At 38.6% G+C, this 16,614-nt stretch overlaps 1 protein-coding gene across 7 annotated transcripts in view; it reads left to right on the forward strand.

Moving 5' to 3' along the window:
- The window catches only part of LOC306858700 (protein phosphatase 1 regulatory subunit 12A-like), a 68,914-nt gene that overhangs the window by 13,933 nt on the left and 38,367 nt on the right, over positions 1-16,614 (forward strand). For all 7 annotated transcript variants that reach the window (XM_079399355.1, XM_079399357.1, XM_079399354.1 and 4 more), the window contains exon 2: positions 14,254-14,384. In XM_079399355.1, coding sequence (XP_079255481.1) covers positions 14,254-14,384 — 131 coding nt within the window. The remainder of the gene's footprint in view (positions 1-14,253; positions 14,385-16,614) is intronic.

The following is a 16,614-nucleotide window of genomic DNA, read 5'->3' on the forward strand; positions in this document are numbered from 1 at the left end:
GTTATTTGAGTTCATCACGTGATCTACCACCTGATAGATTTGGGTTTAGAGTTTATGTAGGAATCACTGCTCACAGAAAGACATGTGGTGACTTGGTGACCTTCAGCAATTGAGGGAACTTGCCAATTTGCCCACCTTCAAAAATAGAGTTTGGAAATGAGAACCTATTTGTTTTTGGATCTGGTTTCCTAAAAAAGGATTGGAACTTCAGCATGGGAAAGAAATAGGAGGACACTGTCCTGAAACGCTGTCCCATCCATACCCAAATGGATTGTACCCTTTACTCTGCGTCAAAGGCTTTGTTTGAACTTTCTCTTGTGTGGAAGCACTCTTAACTGCTGTCTGTGTGACTGGCCCTTGACACTTCTTGAGAAATGGCATTGTTGCAGATAGTCTGCTTTTTTGTTTTGCCATAGTCTAAATGCCAGGACAGGGGCATCAAGAGGCTACAGCATTATACAAGTGTACTGTTTACCCTGGCGGTTTAGACTTAATACCAGCCAGCAACCCCCTCTATGGCCACAGCTCATAGAAGCTCTCGCCGGCCGGTATTGTTTTGGCTGCCGGGTTAAGCCGAAGTGCAACGTATACTTACAATCTCTTCCTTATTTCCCCTCTACCCTGCCGTCTCTTTTTCCATGGGAATCCCAGGGCCATATATGGTCGTCAGTGGCTGGCGAGGCAAAGTAAGTCTCTCTGTCTCTCTCTCTCTCTTTTCTCCCTCTTTTCTCCCTTCTTTCAAGTCCAGCTGTAACCCTCTCTATGGCCTCCTGCAGTAGCATATTTTTTTTTTTTCGCTGGCTCACACATTTCTGGGTGAAGTGTGTCAAGAGTATGCATGCGTCATATTTCCCCCCCAATTCTCTTTATTATAATGTGTTAATCTATACTATAATAGTTGTACTGTAATTAAGCATTGTTTTATAATATTTAATAAATAGTATAGTAAAAAGTTTTATGTATCCATTTATATAATTTGTTTTTTTGCTGTGAAGTCTAGAAATGCACCAATAATAAGAGTAATTTCAGAGACTGATAAACTATTTTTATTATCTTTAGTTTGGACATGGTGTTATAATCTACTGTTTAAAAGAAAAGTTCACCCAAAAATGACGTTCTAAACCTGTAAGACCTTCGTTCATCTTTGGAACACAAATTAAAGTGTTTTTTTTTTTTTATTTTATAAAATTCGAGAGCTCTCTGACCCTCCAATAGACAGCAATGGTACTACCATGATCAAGGCCCAGAAAGCTAGAAAGGACACTGTTAAAATTGTCCATGTGACATCAGTGGTTCAACCATAATGTTATGAAGCTACGAGAATAATTTTTGTGCACAAAGAAAGCAAAAATGATTTCTTCTCTCCCGGGACAGTCCTCTGCCATTATTGAGAGTATCACGACGTTCAACGTTAGTAGTTCAGAATCAAGTAGTTTGTGTAAACCTGTAGGTAATGACCATTCCGTGTCATATAAAGGTTAAACCTCACATTTCAGCCTCTAAAGAAAAGAGTTAAGTCAAAATGATAATTGATTAATAAGGGAAGGGAGGGGGAGGGGGGGGGGGGGGGGGGGAGTGGTGTGTGGCCAAGTATGGTGACCCATACTCAGAATTTGTGTTCTGCATTTAACCCATCTAAGTGTACACACAGTAGTGAACACACACCCGGAGCAGTGGGCAGCCAAGTTCGGTGCCTAGCTCAAGGGTCTCACCTCAGTCGTGGTATTGAGGGTGGAGAGAGTGTTGGTTATTCAGGTTACAAGTCCAACTCTCTATCCACTTATCTGCTCCATAAATAATTCTATATAGCTTATCTGAATTGTTTAAATGTGTAGAATCCACATAAGCTTGTTTTTCATCAACCGGTCAAAATTTACAGCAGGGCATGCAAATTTAGTCCGTTTTTTGGCCAGATAGAAACCGCACACAAGCTGAATGTAAATAAGTGTCTGTAAATCCTCTCTCGGACAGCAGGTGGCGCTTTATATGGAAAAGCTGAATTACAGCTGATTCCCGTGAACTCCGCGAACAAAGCAGTATTGTTTAAGAACACTTCCTTTAGGTATTACATGGAGCTAAGATGAAAACAAAATGCCATCGAATCGTTTCTGAAGACAGTCAGATCCTTCAGAGGTACATTATTATTAGAATTATTAGGGGGAAGTCGTGGCCTAATGGTTAGAGAGTCGGACTCGTAATCGAAAGGTTGCGAGTTCGAGCCCCCGGCCGGCAGGGATTGTAGGTGGGGGGAGGGAATGTCCAGCGCTCTCTCCACCCTCAATACCACGACTGAGGTGCCCTTGAGCAAGGCACCGAACCCCCAATTGCTCCCCGGGCGCTGCAGCATGGCTGCCCACTGCTCCGGGTGTGTGTTCACGGTGTGTGTGTGTGTGTGTGTGTGTGTGCATTTGTTCACTACTCACTGCTGTGTGTGTGCACTTGGATGGGTTAAACGCAGAGCACCAATTTCGAGTATGGGTCACCATACTTGACAATACGTCACGACTTTACTTTTACTTTACTTTACATTCATATAATTAATTCACTGATATATTAATTTGTATAATTCCCTCAGCACTCTTTTAAAACCTCCCAGCTTTTCCGCCCTATTTTCACTCAGAATGAAACTACTCTACTGCTGTGCGCTCGTGACACTGTTACTGAAAACTCTGCTTTATGCTGGACAGTATTTATTTATCGTGAGTTGTTCAGATCGCGGTAATCGAATACGGTTTTAATGATAATTAAAATATGAAACGGTAATACTAACCGTGGGGAATTTTATCATGATTTATCGTCAAACCGGTAATCGTTACATCCCTAGCTGTTATATTTATTTGCACGTTAACACAGAGATAAATTATAGCTATATAGATGGTACTATATCCCTTTAAATTGATGTTAGATGAATGCAAGTATAATAAAATAACAATTAAATATCAAATATAGATACTAATAAATAAAACTAATTTCTTTTGAATTTAGAGTAAAATATGGCCATTTCACTTTCACCTGTTTAAATTTCTTTCTTTTTGTTGCACATGCACACTTTTTCTCTCTCTGTGTGCTTCTCTCTCTTTCTACACAGACACACACACACACACACACCACAAGAAGGAATTCCTTTTGTGGAAGTGGCTGTGTGCTGGTGCGTTGATGATGTAGAGAGAGGAGGCGGGGCTCTTGCTGGCTCTGGGCTCAGAGCTGTGGTGTGTTACTTATCTGGGAATTTCTCCAGTGGTGTGATAGAGCCGGGCCCGACTGCAGCCTCGCTAGGTGGCCTCTGCTGCGGGAGAAAGCGAGACGGGAGCGGGTCGGTTGTAACGTCCGGGAGCTTAGTATCATTGCTAGAGTTGCTTTATATGGGAGTGAATTGGATTTCCTTTTAAAGAAAACATGTGCGTTATCAGACCTCAGACTTTATTCCCTATCTTTTGTTATTGCGTGAGCTAGTGCAAGCTCATAAAAAAAAGGCAGCTTTATGGTTTTTATTTGGTCGCATGTGAAATTTTGCATTTTGAACCAGCCCGTTGATGGACTGTGTTTGGGTTTTCGTGACAGGTACTCAGAGGTCATCATGTGGTAATAAACATTTAGTACTAGATAATGAGTTTTGTGATGGCAATTGCCAGAGCATCATGCTTTAAGATATGACAACCTATGAAAAGAAAGTTTGCATATGGTTTGCAGAAATGTTTGTTTTAAAGTCTAAAACCAGCTGAGGCTTTTTTGCTGTTTGTAAAGAAACTTGCAAAGCAAATTGTCACGCTCTGCTTAAGGACCAGAGTTTCAAATGAGCCTTAGCCTGAATTATCATATCTCTTGATTATCATTATATAATGAGATATTATTGTCTTGCCTGACTAGCCTAGATGTCCAAAGTTTATGGACAAAGCGATTGTTTTCAATTATACAATATTGGTTGGCTGGCTGTCATCAAGTCAGACCATTTATTTTGGCTTGTGCTGTTGTGGTTTTGCTTTTCTTTTTGAGGCTAATAGTAAAAAATCATCTTTCTTTTCCCATCAAGCACAAAATAAAATGTTTTGAACAGTCTCCAAGTTGCTCTTTTCCATATGACTAAAGCATTTAATGACCAGAGACTGCCAACCAACAAAAATATCATAAACGTGTTTTTTTATGATATGACCACAGGATTTTCCTGTGTAGGTTAACAATCCCCAAAGTTCTATATAGGTGACTTATCCTGTTGCAAAATCTGGTTTATTCCATTAGTCATCTGAGAAATTCCTTACTCGTTAGCAGCTGTTCTAACCAAGTATCAAAGGACCGGGAGTTAGTTTGTGCACACTTGATCTGACTTTGACTTAAACAGGGGAATGCCAAGGGCAGTTGGCTCATACACCGCTTCTGGGCTTCATCACTTTGCCAGGTGCAGCACACACCTTTTCAGTTCACGTGCCGTTAACAATTGTAAACTCTATAATGAATTTTAACATTTATTGTAGTATTTTATAAAAAAATAATACCTTGCAACAGTAACTCATACATCTATATTCATAAACAATGGAAAATGTGGCAGTTTTCTCGGTTCTGCTTTATTTGGTTGACACATGCAGGCATGCTCTAAATGTAAAAGTTTAGAGCCATATCATGAAAATCCGACCTTTTCTCTTAGATGGTCCTCACTGCAGAGCACAAGATCCAGGGGGTGTGGTTGAATCTAGATCCAACTCCTCCCATCTTACATATCGAAACCTACCCGTCTCCACTGTGTGTTTGCAAGTGACAAATGTGTTACAGTTCTAACTCCATGGCTAAAGTTTGAGCAAAGCATTCTAACTGCTCTGCACTGAGTCCCAGCCTCAGAGGAGACTAGAGAGCAGTGGATTTATAGTTATTTACTGTATATTACTCTGCTGCCACACAGATCTAATATAAACATGCCATTTCTTTCCCAGCTGTTTACCTTCACAGACATAGCCGATTATTTTTTGTAACTCGTGTGTTTTTAACAAACTTTTGTATATTTGACAGTTTAAGTGCAATAAGACATGAAAGAGAACTTTCAGTTATGTACTCCCATGCCATGGGACAGCCGCTTTCTGTGTGTGTGCTTCGGATGAGTGTGCGCAGAAAACCGTATATCAGACTAATATGGTTTAACACCCAGGATTTCAGCACAATAGACATGGTAATCAAAACCAAACATGTTTTTTAGCCGAGTATCTGAGGAACGAGCTGTATAGGCACAGCCCTATTCTGGAAAAGCGGGAGGGGAGCAGCAGCTCATTTGCATTTAAAGAGACATTTAGAGATTGCATTTAAAGAGTGTTTCTGCTTCTAATCAAAATAGGCCATTTAAAAATGATATAATTAACTGTGGGGTATTTTGAGCTGAAGCTTCATAGACACATTCAGGGGACACCTCTTATATTACATATTGTAAAAAGAGGCATAATAGGTCTTGTGAATAGTAGCTATTATACAGGTCCTCCTGACTTTGAATTGTTTATAACATTTACTGATAAGAATAGTACAATGCAAGTTATGAAGTGTGGAAAACACCTCTCGAGAGCAAACTGCTTGAGCACTTTGACGTGGCAACTGTAAGGCTCAGCCTTCTTTGAAGCCTTTAATATAAATTGCACACATGCTTTATTAAATTGAGGAGTTGTATTTTGTATTTTAGTAAAACAAATAAACGTGCAAAAAAAGTTGTCACTGACTGATGTTCTGTGTGCTCAATTAAAAAAAAAATTGTAATAGGCATAAACATGCTCAATTAAGATGTTGATATGTGAACATGCTAAAAAAATCTGTAATCATTTACTCACCATTCATTTGTTCATCCAGAACTGTACGAGTTAGTAGATTACAAAAGATTATATTTTGAAGAATGTTGGAAGCCAAACAGTTGCTGGTAACCAATGACTTCCATGGTATGGAAAGAAATATTTAAGTGAATGGCTACCATCAACACTTTGGTTACTAACATTCTTCACAATATCTTGTTTTGTGTTAAGCAGAGGAAAAAACTCAGGTTTGAAACCAGTGGAGGCTGAATAAATGTAGACCGAATTTCCATTGTTGGGTGAACTACACTTAATGTACTTGATGGTTGTGAATTCAATTTCTTTTTTAACAACTGGGTTTCTATAAATTGTCTGGGTAGACTGGAGAGAGACTTATGTTGTCAAAGCGTAAATATGTTTACATGTTACATCAGGTCTTTGTTTTCCATCATACATGACCTTTTAATATGTATTTACTTTGGTGGTTGTTTGCCCAAGGAGGAATGGTGAAAGAGAATTGCAGGATTGGGAAAGCTTCCTGATTTTTCTCAGCTGAGAGTCTACAGGGGCTGCTAGACGAAGTGAGATGGGAGGGGGCTTCAAGTGTCTTCTCCCCTTGAAGTGAAGTGCTGCTATAGTTAGATCCAAACGCTTCACGTGATGACTTGGGAGATAATCACTCATGGGCTTGCAGCTACACACACACACACACACACACACACACACACGGGGGAGTCTGCTGTGGTGGTTTGAAGTCACAGTTCCTTTTAAAGTATGGAAAAAGCCCAATGTCCTTTTTCTGAACTGCAAGCAATGGACATGCATTTGGTTTGTCTTGTAATGGTTGATATAGTTAGTTAATTGACAGCATTCTCACGCTGTCTGTTTATAGCATTTTGTTACCTTCTTATGACTTCATTTGGTCAATTTGACATGCTAGTACAGTTAACCTTTCCAGAAATGTCAACAAATTTATGTTCTAATATTATAGATATTATTATGCATTACAATTACACGCAGTTATGTGCTGTAATAATACATAATTTAGACCAACTGTGTATATTTAGTTTTTTTTTATTTTAGAAATCTTTTTATTTTTTAAATGATGATACCCCAATTATAAAATGTTTTATACATTTACTTATAAGAGTTACATGCATTATGTATAAAAACACAATTATGTGTAATAATAATACATAATGCATATTTATTTATGGCTTGAATTAGGGTTGGGTGCTTTACTGCAATGAAACTAATTTCTTTTTTTTTTTTTTATGTATTTAAATGTTAAAATAATGGTAAAATATTATTACTTTTTATGTAGGGTTGAAATATGAGCCGGACCCCTGACTGGTTTTGTGAGGTTCACCCAAGAATACATTAGTGACCCTATATATTGTGCTTTACTATTTGGCCATTATTGCTTGACAGTGGTAGAGTCTTAACCTATTATGGAGAGACATCATCAGCTGGTCCATAGACTTTTACCCCGTGTTCAGGGGTCTGTAATCATGTGTTCAGAGTTTGACCATGAAGGGCCATGAGAATCGTGCTGGTTAAGCCAAACTGAAGAGCTCAAAAACACAGCCGCCGCAGTTCCAAAAGAAACCGGACCCCCTCCGGCCCTCAGCTGTAAGACTTTCTTTTCATCTCCCCCTCGGCAAAGTCCGTCTCCAGGGGCTGCTGGAACAACCCTGGTGTGTTTTAAATGAATTCCCGTCTTTTATTTATTTATGTTCGTTACAAAGGGCCAACCTGACCAAACTCTTGTCTTTTTTTTTTTTCGTTTGAGCCCTATTTCCATGGAGACGAGCAGGGTTTCACCTCCTCATCAGTCGCATTTTTCAGATCTGCGGATTTGTCTCCTCTCTCCCAATGCAGCCGGAGCTCTTGCTGTGTTGTTTTAGGATTAGGTTGGCGCATACGATGGGCACCGTATTGTTTCAGCTGTAATCTAAGCCATATTTAACCTTTATTGTGCCTTTATTAAGTTAATCTACGGATAACGCTCTGTAATCAGTGCTGTTTGTCTTGTCCAAATTGAATGGCGTGCTTGAGGAGATGTGGGGGTCATGACCCATCTTCTGTTTCTCCGTGTCAGCGAGGCTTTTCTCGTGTGGCACATTTGTTGGGGGTTTGTCAGGGCTCTGTCATCATCCCATGTCCACTGTCCACCATTTAAAACTTGAGTGTTGTGTGCTTCTCTCTAATCTGCTGTAGTTGGCACCCTAGTGTGGTATATCAGGTCTAGTGAACGATCTTCCTGTTGGATACAAAACATTTATTTATTTTTTCCTAAAATTTCATCTATCTGTCGTGAAACAGAATTGCAAAAATTATTCTCCAGGGTTTTCCATTTCATTAATTAATTATTTATTTAGGCTATGCTTTTATTTATTGATGCTTCTACTTTCAGACAGAATTGCAAAAATAATTTATACACTCTTTTTTTTTTTTATTCATTCGTTTTATTCGTTTTTCTAATTTATCAATCTTGTTTCTTAAGGAACCAAACGGGATTACAACAGTTTATTATTGTTTCATTTTAGAAATTTATTCAACTTTTTCTATTGTTTCTATTGCCAAAGAGTATTGCGTTTATTATCCAGTATTTATTTTAATGATTTAACAATTATTTTTATTTATTTATTTTTTTTTTAAATCTTGTTTCGGCAAAAAGAATCACAAATATAATTGATTTCATATTTATTATTGCTTTTCAGACGTGTTCCAAGAACTGGAACCTGGTCCTACCCTGAACTTAAGCTATTGAACGAGTCAGTGTGACTGCGTCAGGCTTGTCATGATGCTCAAACAAAGAGAGCGATGTTTTGATAGCGTCACGGTGTTTAAACTCTTCTGGGAAGTCATCCTGCTAATGGTGTACTTGTAGCTGTCTCTGCATATTACACACTTCACTTTTAACATTCTGTCATTCGATGTGGTCGGTCTTGTAGAAGTTGGCGGTCTGTGTAGGATCAGGTTTCATTAGGGTACAGTGCTACTCTGAAGCATCACTTCCTCCTTTGGGCTGTTTTAGTAATTTGGCACTTTAGCAGTCTGTCTTGCAATCAAAGGCTCATGTCTCGCTGATTTTCGCATCCCAGCATGTGATTTATATAGGGGTTTAAAACTCTTTGTGCCTGTTTTAAGTGCACTTTCTTGATTTGGTTGAAAACCTTCTAATGTGTCTGCGACGTTTATGAATCCACGTGAAGAGGGCCTTGTGGGAAATGAGGGCATAGTATCTCTTCTCTTAGTGATGGGAAGTTCCCTTATGTCCTGGGTCAGATTTGCTAACTGCATTTTCTGAAAAACAGTATGGCTTTTGAAGACCTTTAGACTAGATTATATTGTCCACATATCCACATTATTGTCCACATCCACTTTTATTATTATAGTCATTATGCAATGAAGAGGAAGCGCTCAGGTCCGCAAACTAGGACTGTTGATCTTTGTTGATTTGTAATTAAATGACGAATTAAATGATAAATGGCGTTGTCATTTAGGGATATTGATTCATTTTTGCTCACTCAACAATGATTATTTGCTTTAAAATGATTTGCTGGTTGATATTACTATTGATTTAGGCCTGTATAAATGGTTTAATCGAAATCTTATTCATTTTAGGGAATAACATTATGTAATTGTGACATTGTGATTATTTAAGAGTTACTAAATGAAACCGAATCTACTTTGCAACAATGGCTCTTTGGTTGAATGATGGTTTCACTGATTAGAAAAAACAGTTACTCTTTTAAAGTATTTTAGAGCAAATATTTAAATCTTAAGATATCAAACACTGTCAAGATGTTCCAAATATTGACTTTTGTCTCAAGCTCTATGGCCCAGCTCAGATAAGTGTCCATTATATTCTTTGCTGAGTGAAGTTAAGAGGATAAATGTGTCTGCTTTGATAATATCTATAAGCCTGCAACCTTGTTGCAGAATCAAGCATCTGCAGTCGTTCAAAAACTAAAGCGTGTCTGTGAACAAAATGGCCTTTAGTGTCCTCTCTTGGGTTTCTTTAGTTGTCTCTGAGATATCCGATCAAGCTTTGAAAGTCCACTAAAGGTAGCATTTTGTATAGTTATCCTGCCTCTAATTAAAAATCTGCTCAGCAGTATATAAATGATCTGTTGGCAGCTGAGACGGTTTTCACTTAACTGCGGATTGAATTCTGCGTGCTTAGGTCTGTCTGTGAGAAACGAGATGCGGTAGCATCAAAACAGAATTACTCATATCTATCATCATGGCATCGGCTGTAAGAGTAAAACCGAGACTGGGCTTGTGTAGTCTGAAACCCTCTATTTTTAGCAGTGCGTCACAGTCCAGATCCTACACAGCATGGTGCTGACATTTTTGGTTACAATGCAGATCAGCAGCTGTTTGAATGTATTTGTGGTTCTTTTGTGTATTGAAGTTCACCACTTGTTCCTTAAGAGCAGCTTAAGTGGTCTATTGGTGACATTTTAGACCGGAATCCTTTTGGGTTCAGTTGAACGTCACTTGAACGTCTTGGTAGTTCTGCATATTCCTTGTTTGCTTTTGGCAACACTGCGGAATTCAACTTTGTAAACCTATTGGCTATTAGTACGACTTAAAGTGTTGGTTCACCCCAAAAATGAAAATGACCCCTTCTCACCCTCAAGCCATCCTATATGTATATGACTTTCTTCTTTCAGATGAATTCAAGAGGCGTTGTAGTAAAAATGTCCTGGGTCTTCCAAGTTTTACAATGGCAGTGAATGGTGGTCGAGATTTTGAAGCTCAAAAAAGTGCATCAATCCATCGTAAGTACTGCACACGGCGAAGTCCCTTTAAGGCCAGAAATTTCACTCGATGGCCATCTTTGAAACACCACTCATGCATGCAATTGCTGCTCATATCTTTTCAATGGGGAAACATAAAATTCTCCAAAACTGTTCACCAAGCGTACAATTCAACTTATATTTGAAATCACCAATGAAAACCGACAATAGTCCTAAACGCGCGTCTCAGAAAACTGACTGTTTCTATAGCAACCAGGACTTCTAACGGCAACTGCAGAGATGCGCTGACAGATTACCGATTACCAATTGGCTCTTTTATTCAGAGGCAGGGCATCCTTTGATAGAGCGGCCATATTGAGTGTTGCAGTTTTCCCCTTTCAAAGTGGCATGTCTTGGGAATTCTATAGTCTTTGGGTTAACAAAGGCCTTCTGAAGCGAAGTGATTTGTTTAAGAAAAATATCCATGTTTAAAACTTAAAGCATAATGCTGTACGCACGTTCATGAGAGAGTGGTGATCCAGCGGATGACGTAGTCTCACAAGAGCCAAGTTTTGTTTACAGCGAAGGAAAACAAGTCTTTTCTTGGATTATATCGAAATCCTCCAATATTTTTCTTTACAAATCCTCGTTTTGTACTTCTAATTTTCATGAATGCGTGTACAATAGTTAGTGGAAGCTAGAGATTGTGGTTTAAGAAAAATATCCATATTTCTGTTGGTCATTATGTATGAACGTGCATATATATCTGCTGTATCTCCATGTCTGGTACTAATCAATGCATCTCTCAACTCTGTCAAACAGGTTTGAATGGAGATGTGACAACTTGTTCGCTATTGAGTCCGTACACGTCTCTGTACGTGCCTGTCCGCGACCATCAGTGATGTGGGATTTGGATGTAATCCTTGCTGTTATTGCTAACATTAATAGTCAGATTAGCTCCCAAATGTCTTCTAAATGTGTAGCTGCACCATCAAATAAAAAACAGACCTCACGTCTGTCTGGATCAGTTTGACGCCCACATACCAAATCTGTCTTCATTACACACAGATGACATTCTTATAGCTACTCTGTGCATGTTCGGAAAGGAATTTACAGTGCTGCTTTTTTCCTACACCACACACAAGTGCTCAGAGACTCCAACATGGCTCTCAGAAGCACTTTATGGAATTAGTTTAGAGTCATTCTTTTCTTTGGAGAGTAATTTCCCTTGTCTTATAGCTCAAAGCCCAGCTCTGCATTCCCTGATGTGGTCACAGCCTCTCGCACCTGTCAGGCCTGAACAATTACAGCCATTAAGGGATTGCCATTGTTGAGCTGTGGGAACTGCTGGGTTAGACTTATAATAAACATGGTGTGTTTTGAGGGCAGATGGAATGCTTGCTTGCCTTTAGTGGGGCATTATCCCAAAGCCGAGCGAATGACTTGAGGCAGTGGGCCATATTTAGGTGCCCCTAAATAATTCTCCAGGTTAAACACGTTTTGTATCACTCTTCTAAGTTAAATACCTATAATGGCAATCAAATTACAATGATGTATTTCTTTTGTGGTTGTTTTGCTGGTTGTTTTTAATTAATCGTTTAAAAAGACTCACAAATTGTACTTAACCATGTTATTATTTTTGTCAATTTTTTTCATGTCTGTTGAAGGCTTATGAGACCTATTTGTGATTACTGGCTGACTGTTCATTATGCTCTTTCTGTTGAGCCTAAGATTAGATTAAGTAGTCATTTCTAAAGCCCAATCAAATAAAATGTGTAAAACATTTAAATTAGCATTTGTAGGGTATAGTCTAGGGTTGGGCGACGTCTACCAAATTGGCATCGGACGATGTCTACAGTGAAACATCATGATGGATGATGACATCGGGGGGCGGGGTTAGGGGTGTACCCGAAGCGTGAATCCGTATGAAGAAACGCACGGAAAACAAATAACGCGTTCTACGGAGCCACTAAAGGGACATGGTTAGCCGCTTGCTACAGTAGCAGCCTGTTACATTACAGTACATGAAAGTTCACTTACCACATACAGAGTAAGGAGAGATGACTGATAGGACTATGGCGAATGATTTGCAGATACTGACAAACATCTAATCTCGTAAAATTTATGATACTGCTGCTCTGTAGTATAGAGTCCATGTGATTTGCGAATCTTAAAGTGAAAGTAAAATAAGAGTGCGCATTCGAAAGCGGTTTCAGTGCCCTGCCTGCATATTATTAGTGGTTCCTTGACGCAATTTAATTATAATTTCCCAACAATATAATTGCGAGAGAAAGTATAAAAAATTTTTTTAGCCTCCCATTTAGTAGGCTATTTATTCCCATTATGGGTTCCGTAGTATACTTTCCTAACATGGAATTGGGATGCGCCGGATTGCGGAAGAGGAGGGGAGGAATCACGATGCCGGCTCAACATCGTGATGTCTGTCAGCCATCGGCGATGGACGATGGCATTGTCTATCAGCCCAACCCTAGTATAGTCTAAAGCTAATCGGGTAGCAGTATCATAGCTGAGCTTGAATAAGCTGTTAGGTACGAAGTAAAATCTTTAATTTTGTGATTTATAGCTTTGGTTATATATAGCGTTATGTAAACTAAATACATTAATGGTCATAATAACAACTGAAAGGACATCAGTTTTTTATTTTTTCAAATCGGCACAGAATAGTTGTAGAAATTAATTTAGCCGATGAAATTGCTTCAACGTAGTCCTCCATGGATTCAACAGGCAAACTGAATTGTTCATGATGATATACTGAACCTGTAAAAGGTGTTCAGAATCTTTTAAGCTAGTTGTTTGGACAGTCTTGGTTTCCTCTACCTCTTGCTTGACAAGGCCCTGATAAGAGCAAAGAGGCCCACACGTTTCTACTGCGGTACTGTACACAGCCCAAATTTGGGCAAGGATTTCAACCAGATAGTCGTGTGCCCTGAATGTGAGGCTGGTTTGTGTGTTCCTTGTCTATGGTATTGTCATGGCAACCAGCCGTAAGACCAGGAGATTTTATGGGCAGCCGTTCAAGAGGGGAGCACATGGAGAACCGAGGTTGGATGCTAGTCAAGGTTGTGGAGTTTAGACTGTGAGGTGTTTGAGTCTGACAATGGCCACTGTAAGCCCCTCTCAAAATATAAGATAATTAGGCATCGCCATGACCAAAAACGGTCTTTGCCAACTGTACAAATGAAGAAAATATAATTTCAAGATATAAATGAAGACTGAAGTTAGTGTTTTTGTCAATGTTGTTGTTTTTTTTTTTTTTAACAAGGTCATTGAGGCTGCGTTTATTTGATCCAAAAATACAGTAAAGACAATATTATGTAGTATTACTTTCACTATTGAATAATATAACATGTCCTTGCTGAATAAAGGCATGCATTTCTTAATTTTACTGACCCCAAACGTTTAAACTGTAGTGACAACACTAGTCTCTATCAAGCTCTTTTGTCTCATCGAGTGGTGACATGCTTTAATTACACACCTCCATACCTGATGATATAACGAGTCTTTGTTTAGAGGAATAGGTTCCCACTGAAGATTAATGTTTGGCCCTGTAGCTCACACTTATGAAACTGTTTTGCTAAGGTTCTTAATCCAGATCTTAGGTAACTGAAATGCTATATGCTGCAGGAATATTATTTTGAACGGGTCAATTGGAATAGGTTTTGAGATGCTAAATGTCTAGATAAGTACTCTTCCTTGGATGTTAACCCCTTTCTTCTCTGTTCCAGGCCTGCATAGATGATAATGTGGACATGGTGACCTTCCTGGTGGAGCATGGTGCCTGCATCAACCAGCCCGACAATGAAGGCTGGATTCCCCTTCACGCTGCTGCTTCCTGCGGATACCTCGACATCGCTGAGTAAGTCCCACTTCCCTACCACAGAAAAATTAAGCGTTGTTGTTTCTTCTTTTTGTCCCAGGGTTTGATGCTTATTATTAAAACCAAATAAATTGTAACTACATTGTCATGTTATCACGACTTTTTTTTTTTAGACACTAAATATTAAAACATGAAGCCTAAATACGAATTATTGCTGTAATTGTCAAAATAAAAAAAAACAAGGTGATATTGATGAATTGTCTATGTTAGGATACGTAATGTGCTAGCTGCAATAGCCTTAGCAAAACAAAGGATTCAGTTTAAATAACACTCAATCGTCCTGTGGTGCATTCATACACTACTGTTCAAACTAGTATTATTTTTTTAAAGAAATGTGTAAATAAAAAGGAAATTCATAATTTTATTCTGCAAGGATGCATTAAATTGATCTAAAGTGACAGTAAATGCATTTGTAATGTTAAAGGTGCCATAGAATGCATTGATACAGTATTTTAAATTGTTCTCTGATATCTACACAGAAGGTATGTGGCTTAGGTAAGGGCAAAAAATCTCCAGAAACGATTTTACATGTCCATTTACAACCCTAGGATTTCTCCCTAGAATGAAACGGTCTGTTATTGGCTTATTTGGCAGGGTCATGAATAATAATGAGCTCTGCTCTGATTGGCTGTTTCACAGTACGGCTCATCAGCAAGAAGGAAGCACAGGGAGGAAAATATATATTTAAATACTTTCTCTCGCAGTTATATCGTCGGGTAATTATACTGTATATAAACCGCGGGCATCAGGGAGCCGTTATTAATATGCGATGCATTGAAACTGCTTTTGAACGATCCATCGATCGTGTTATAGTTTCACTTTCAAGAGACGCGATCACACAAACTATGTTTACATTATGGAGCAACAGTACTTACCACACATTTCACAAGATCAGATGCTTGTCAGTGGTGCTCAGGATCTGTAAGTCATTCGCCATCATCCTCATCTCTCCTTACTGAGAGTGAAATCTTATGTACTGTCACAGGCTACCGCTAGCAAGGAGCTAACCATGTCCCTTTAGTGGCTCGCGTTATTTGCTTTCTGTGCCTTTCTGAATACAGACACCAACCCATCCCTGCACTTCACACCCCCTGCACGGCCTGGAACATAACATTTATTGTGTTATTTTCGCTGTTGTCCGCGCTTGTTTATTTACAATACCTGCAGAGCTTCTGATGGTTCGGCCGGCTTAGAACAAGGGCGGGTTTATGCAAATGTTGGGGGCGTAGTGATCCCGACTGTTGCGTCACAGTCGGTGTTATGTTCTGATTCGCCTGTTTTTCAGTGGTCTTTTTTAATCACGAGATTTACATATGAAGGAGGAAACTATGGTGTTTGAGGCTCACTGTATGTCATTTCCATGTACAGAACTGTTATTATTTAAATATGCCAGGGTAAAGACAGTTTTTCATTCTATGGCACCTTTAAAGATTTGAATGTCTAATAATTGCTTTCTTTTGAACTTTCTATTCATTAAAGAATCCTGAAAAAAAAGTGTTGTGGTTTTCACAGAAATACTAGCAGCACAGCTGTTTTCAACATTGAATGAAATAAGAAATGTTTCTTCAGCACCAAATCATCACATTAGAATGATTTCTGAAGGATCATGTGACACTGAAATCTGGAGTAATGGCTGTTACAAATTCAGCGTTGCCATCAAAGGAATAAATTACATTTTTAAATATATTAAAAATACTATATACTTATACTAAATACATTTTTTTTTTTTTTTTTTTTTTTTTTTTTATATTACAGCCTTGGTCTACAGAATAGACTTTCTTTCAAAAACACTTAAAAAAAATCTAACTGACCTCGTACCTTTGTAGTTGAAGGAACACCTATGACTTGTGAGGGTTTCGGCCAAAGCCTGTAATATAAAACATTTGGATAACACTTTAGTATAGGCACCAATTCTTACTATTAACTAGTTGATAATTAGCATGCCTATTGTTAACATATATTGGCTGTTTATTAGCATTTATAAAGCACATATTCTGCATGACCATATTCTATATCCCTAATTCTACCCAATAACTAAACTTAACTACTAATAACCAGCAAATTAGGAGTTTGAGGCAAAGGTCATAGTTAATGGTTTGTTTATAGAGAGAATTGGACCTTAAAATAAAGTGTGATCAGAATTTGAATGCTTGGTTGCATGTTTAATTTCCTCTTTCCCTCACAGTTCATCTGTTGATAGAGTATTTTG

Source organism: Barbus barbus (assembly GCF_936440315.1).
Source record: "Barbus barbus genome assembly, chromosome: 39".
Taxonomy (NCBI): Eukaryota; Metazoa; Chordata; class Actinopteri; order Cypriniformes; family Cyprinidae; genus Barbus; species Barbus barbus.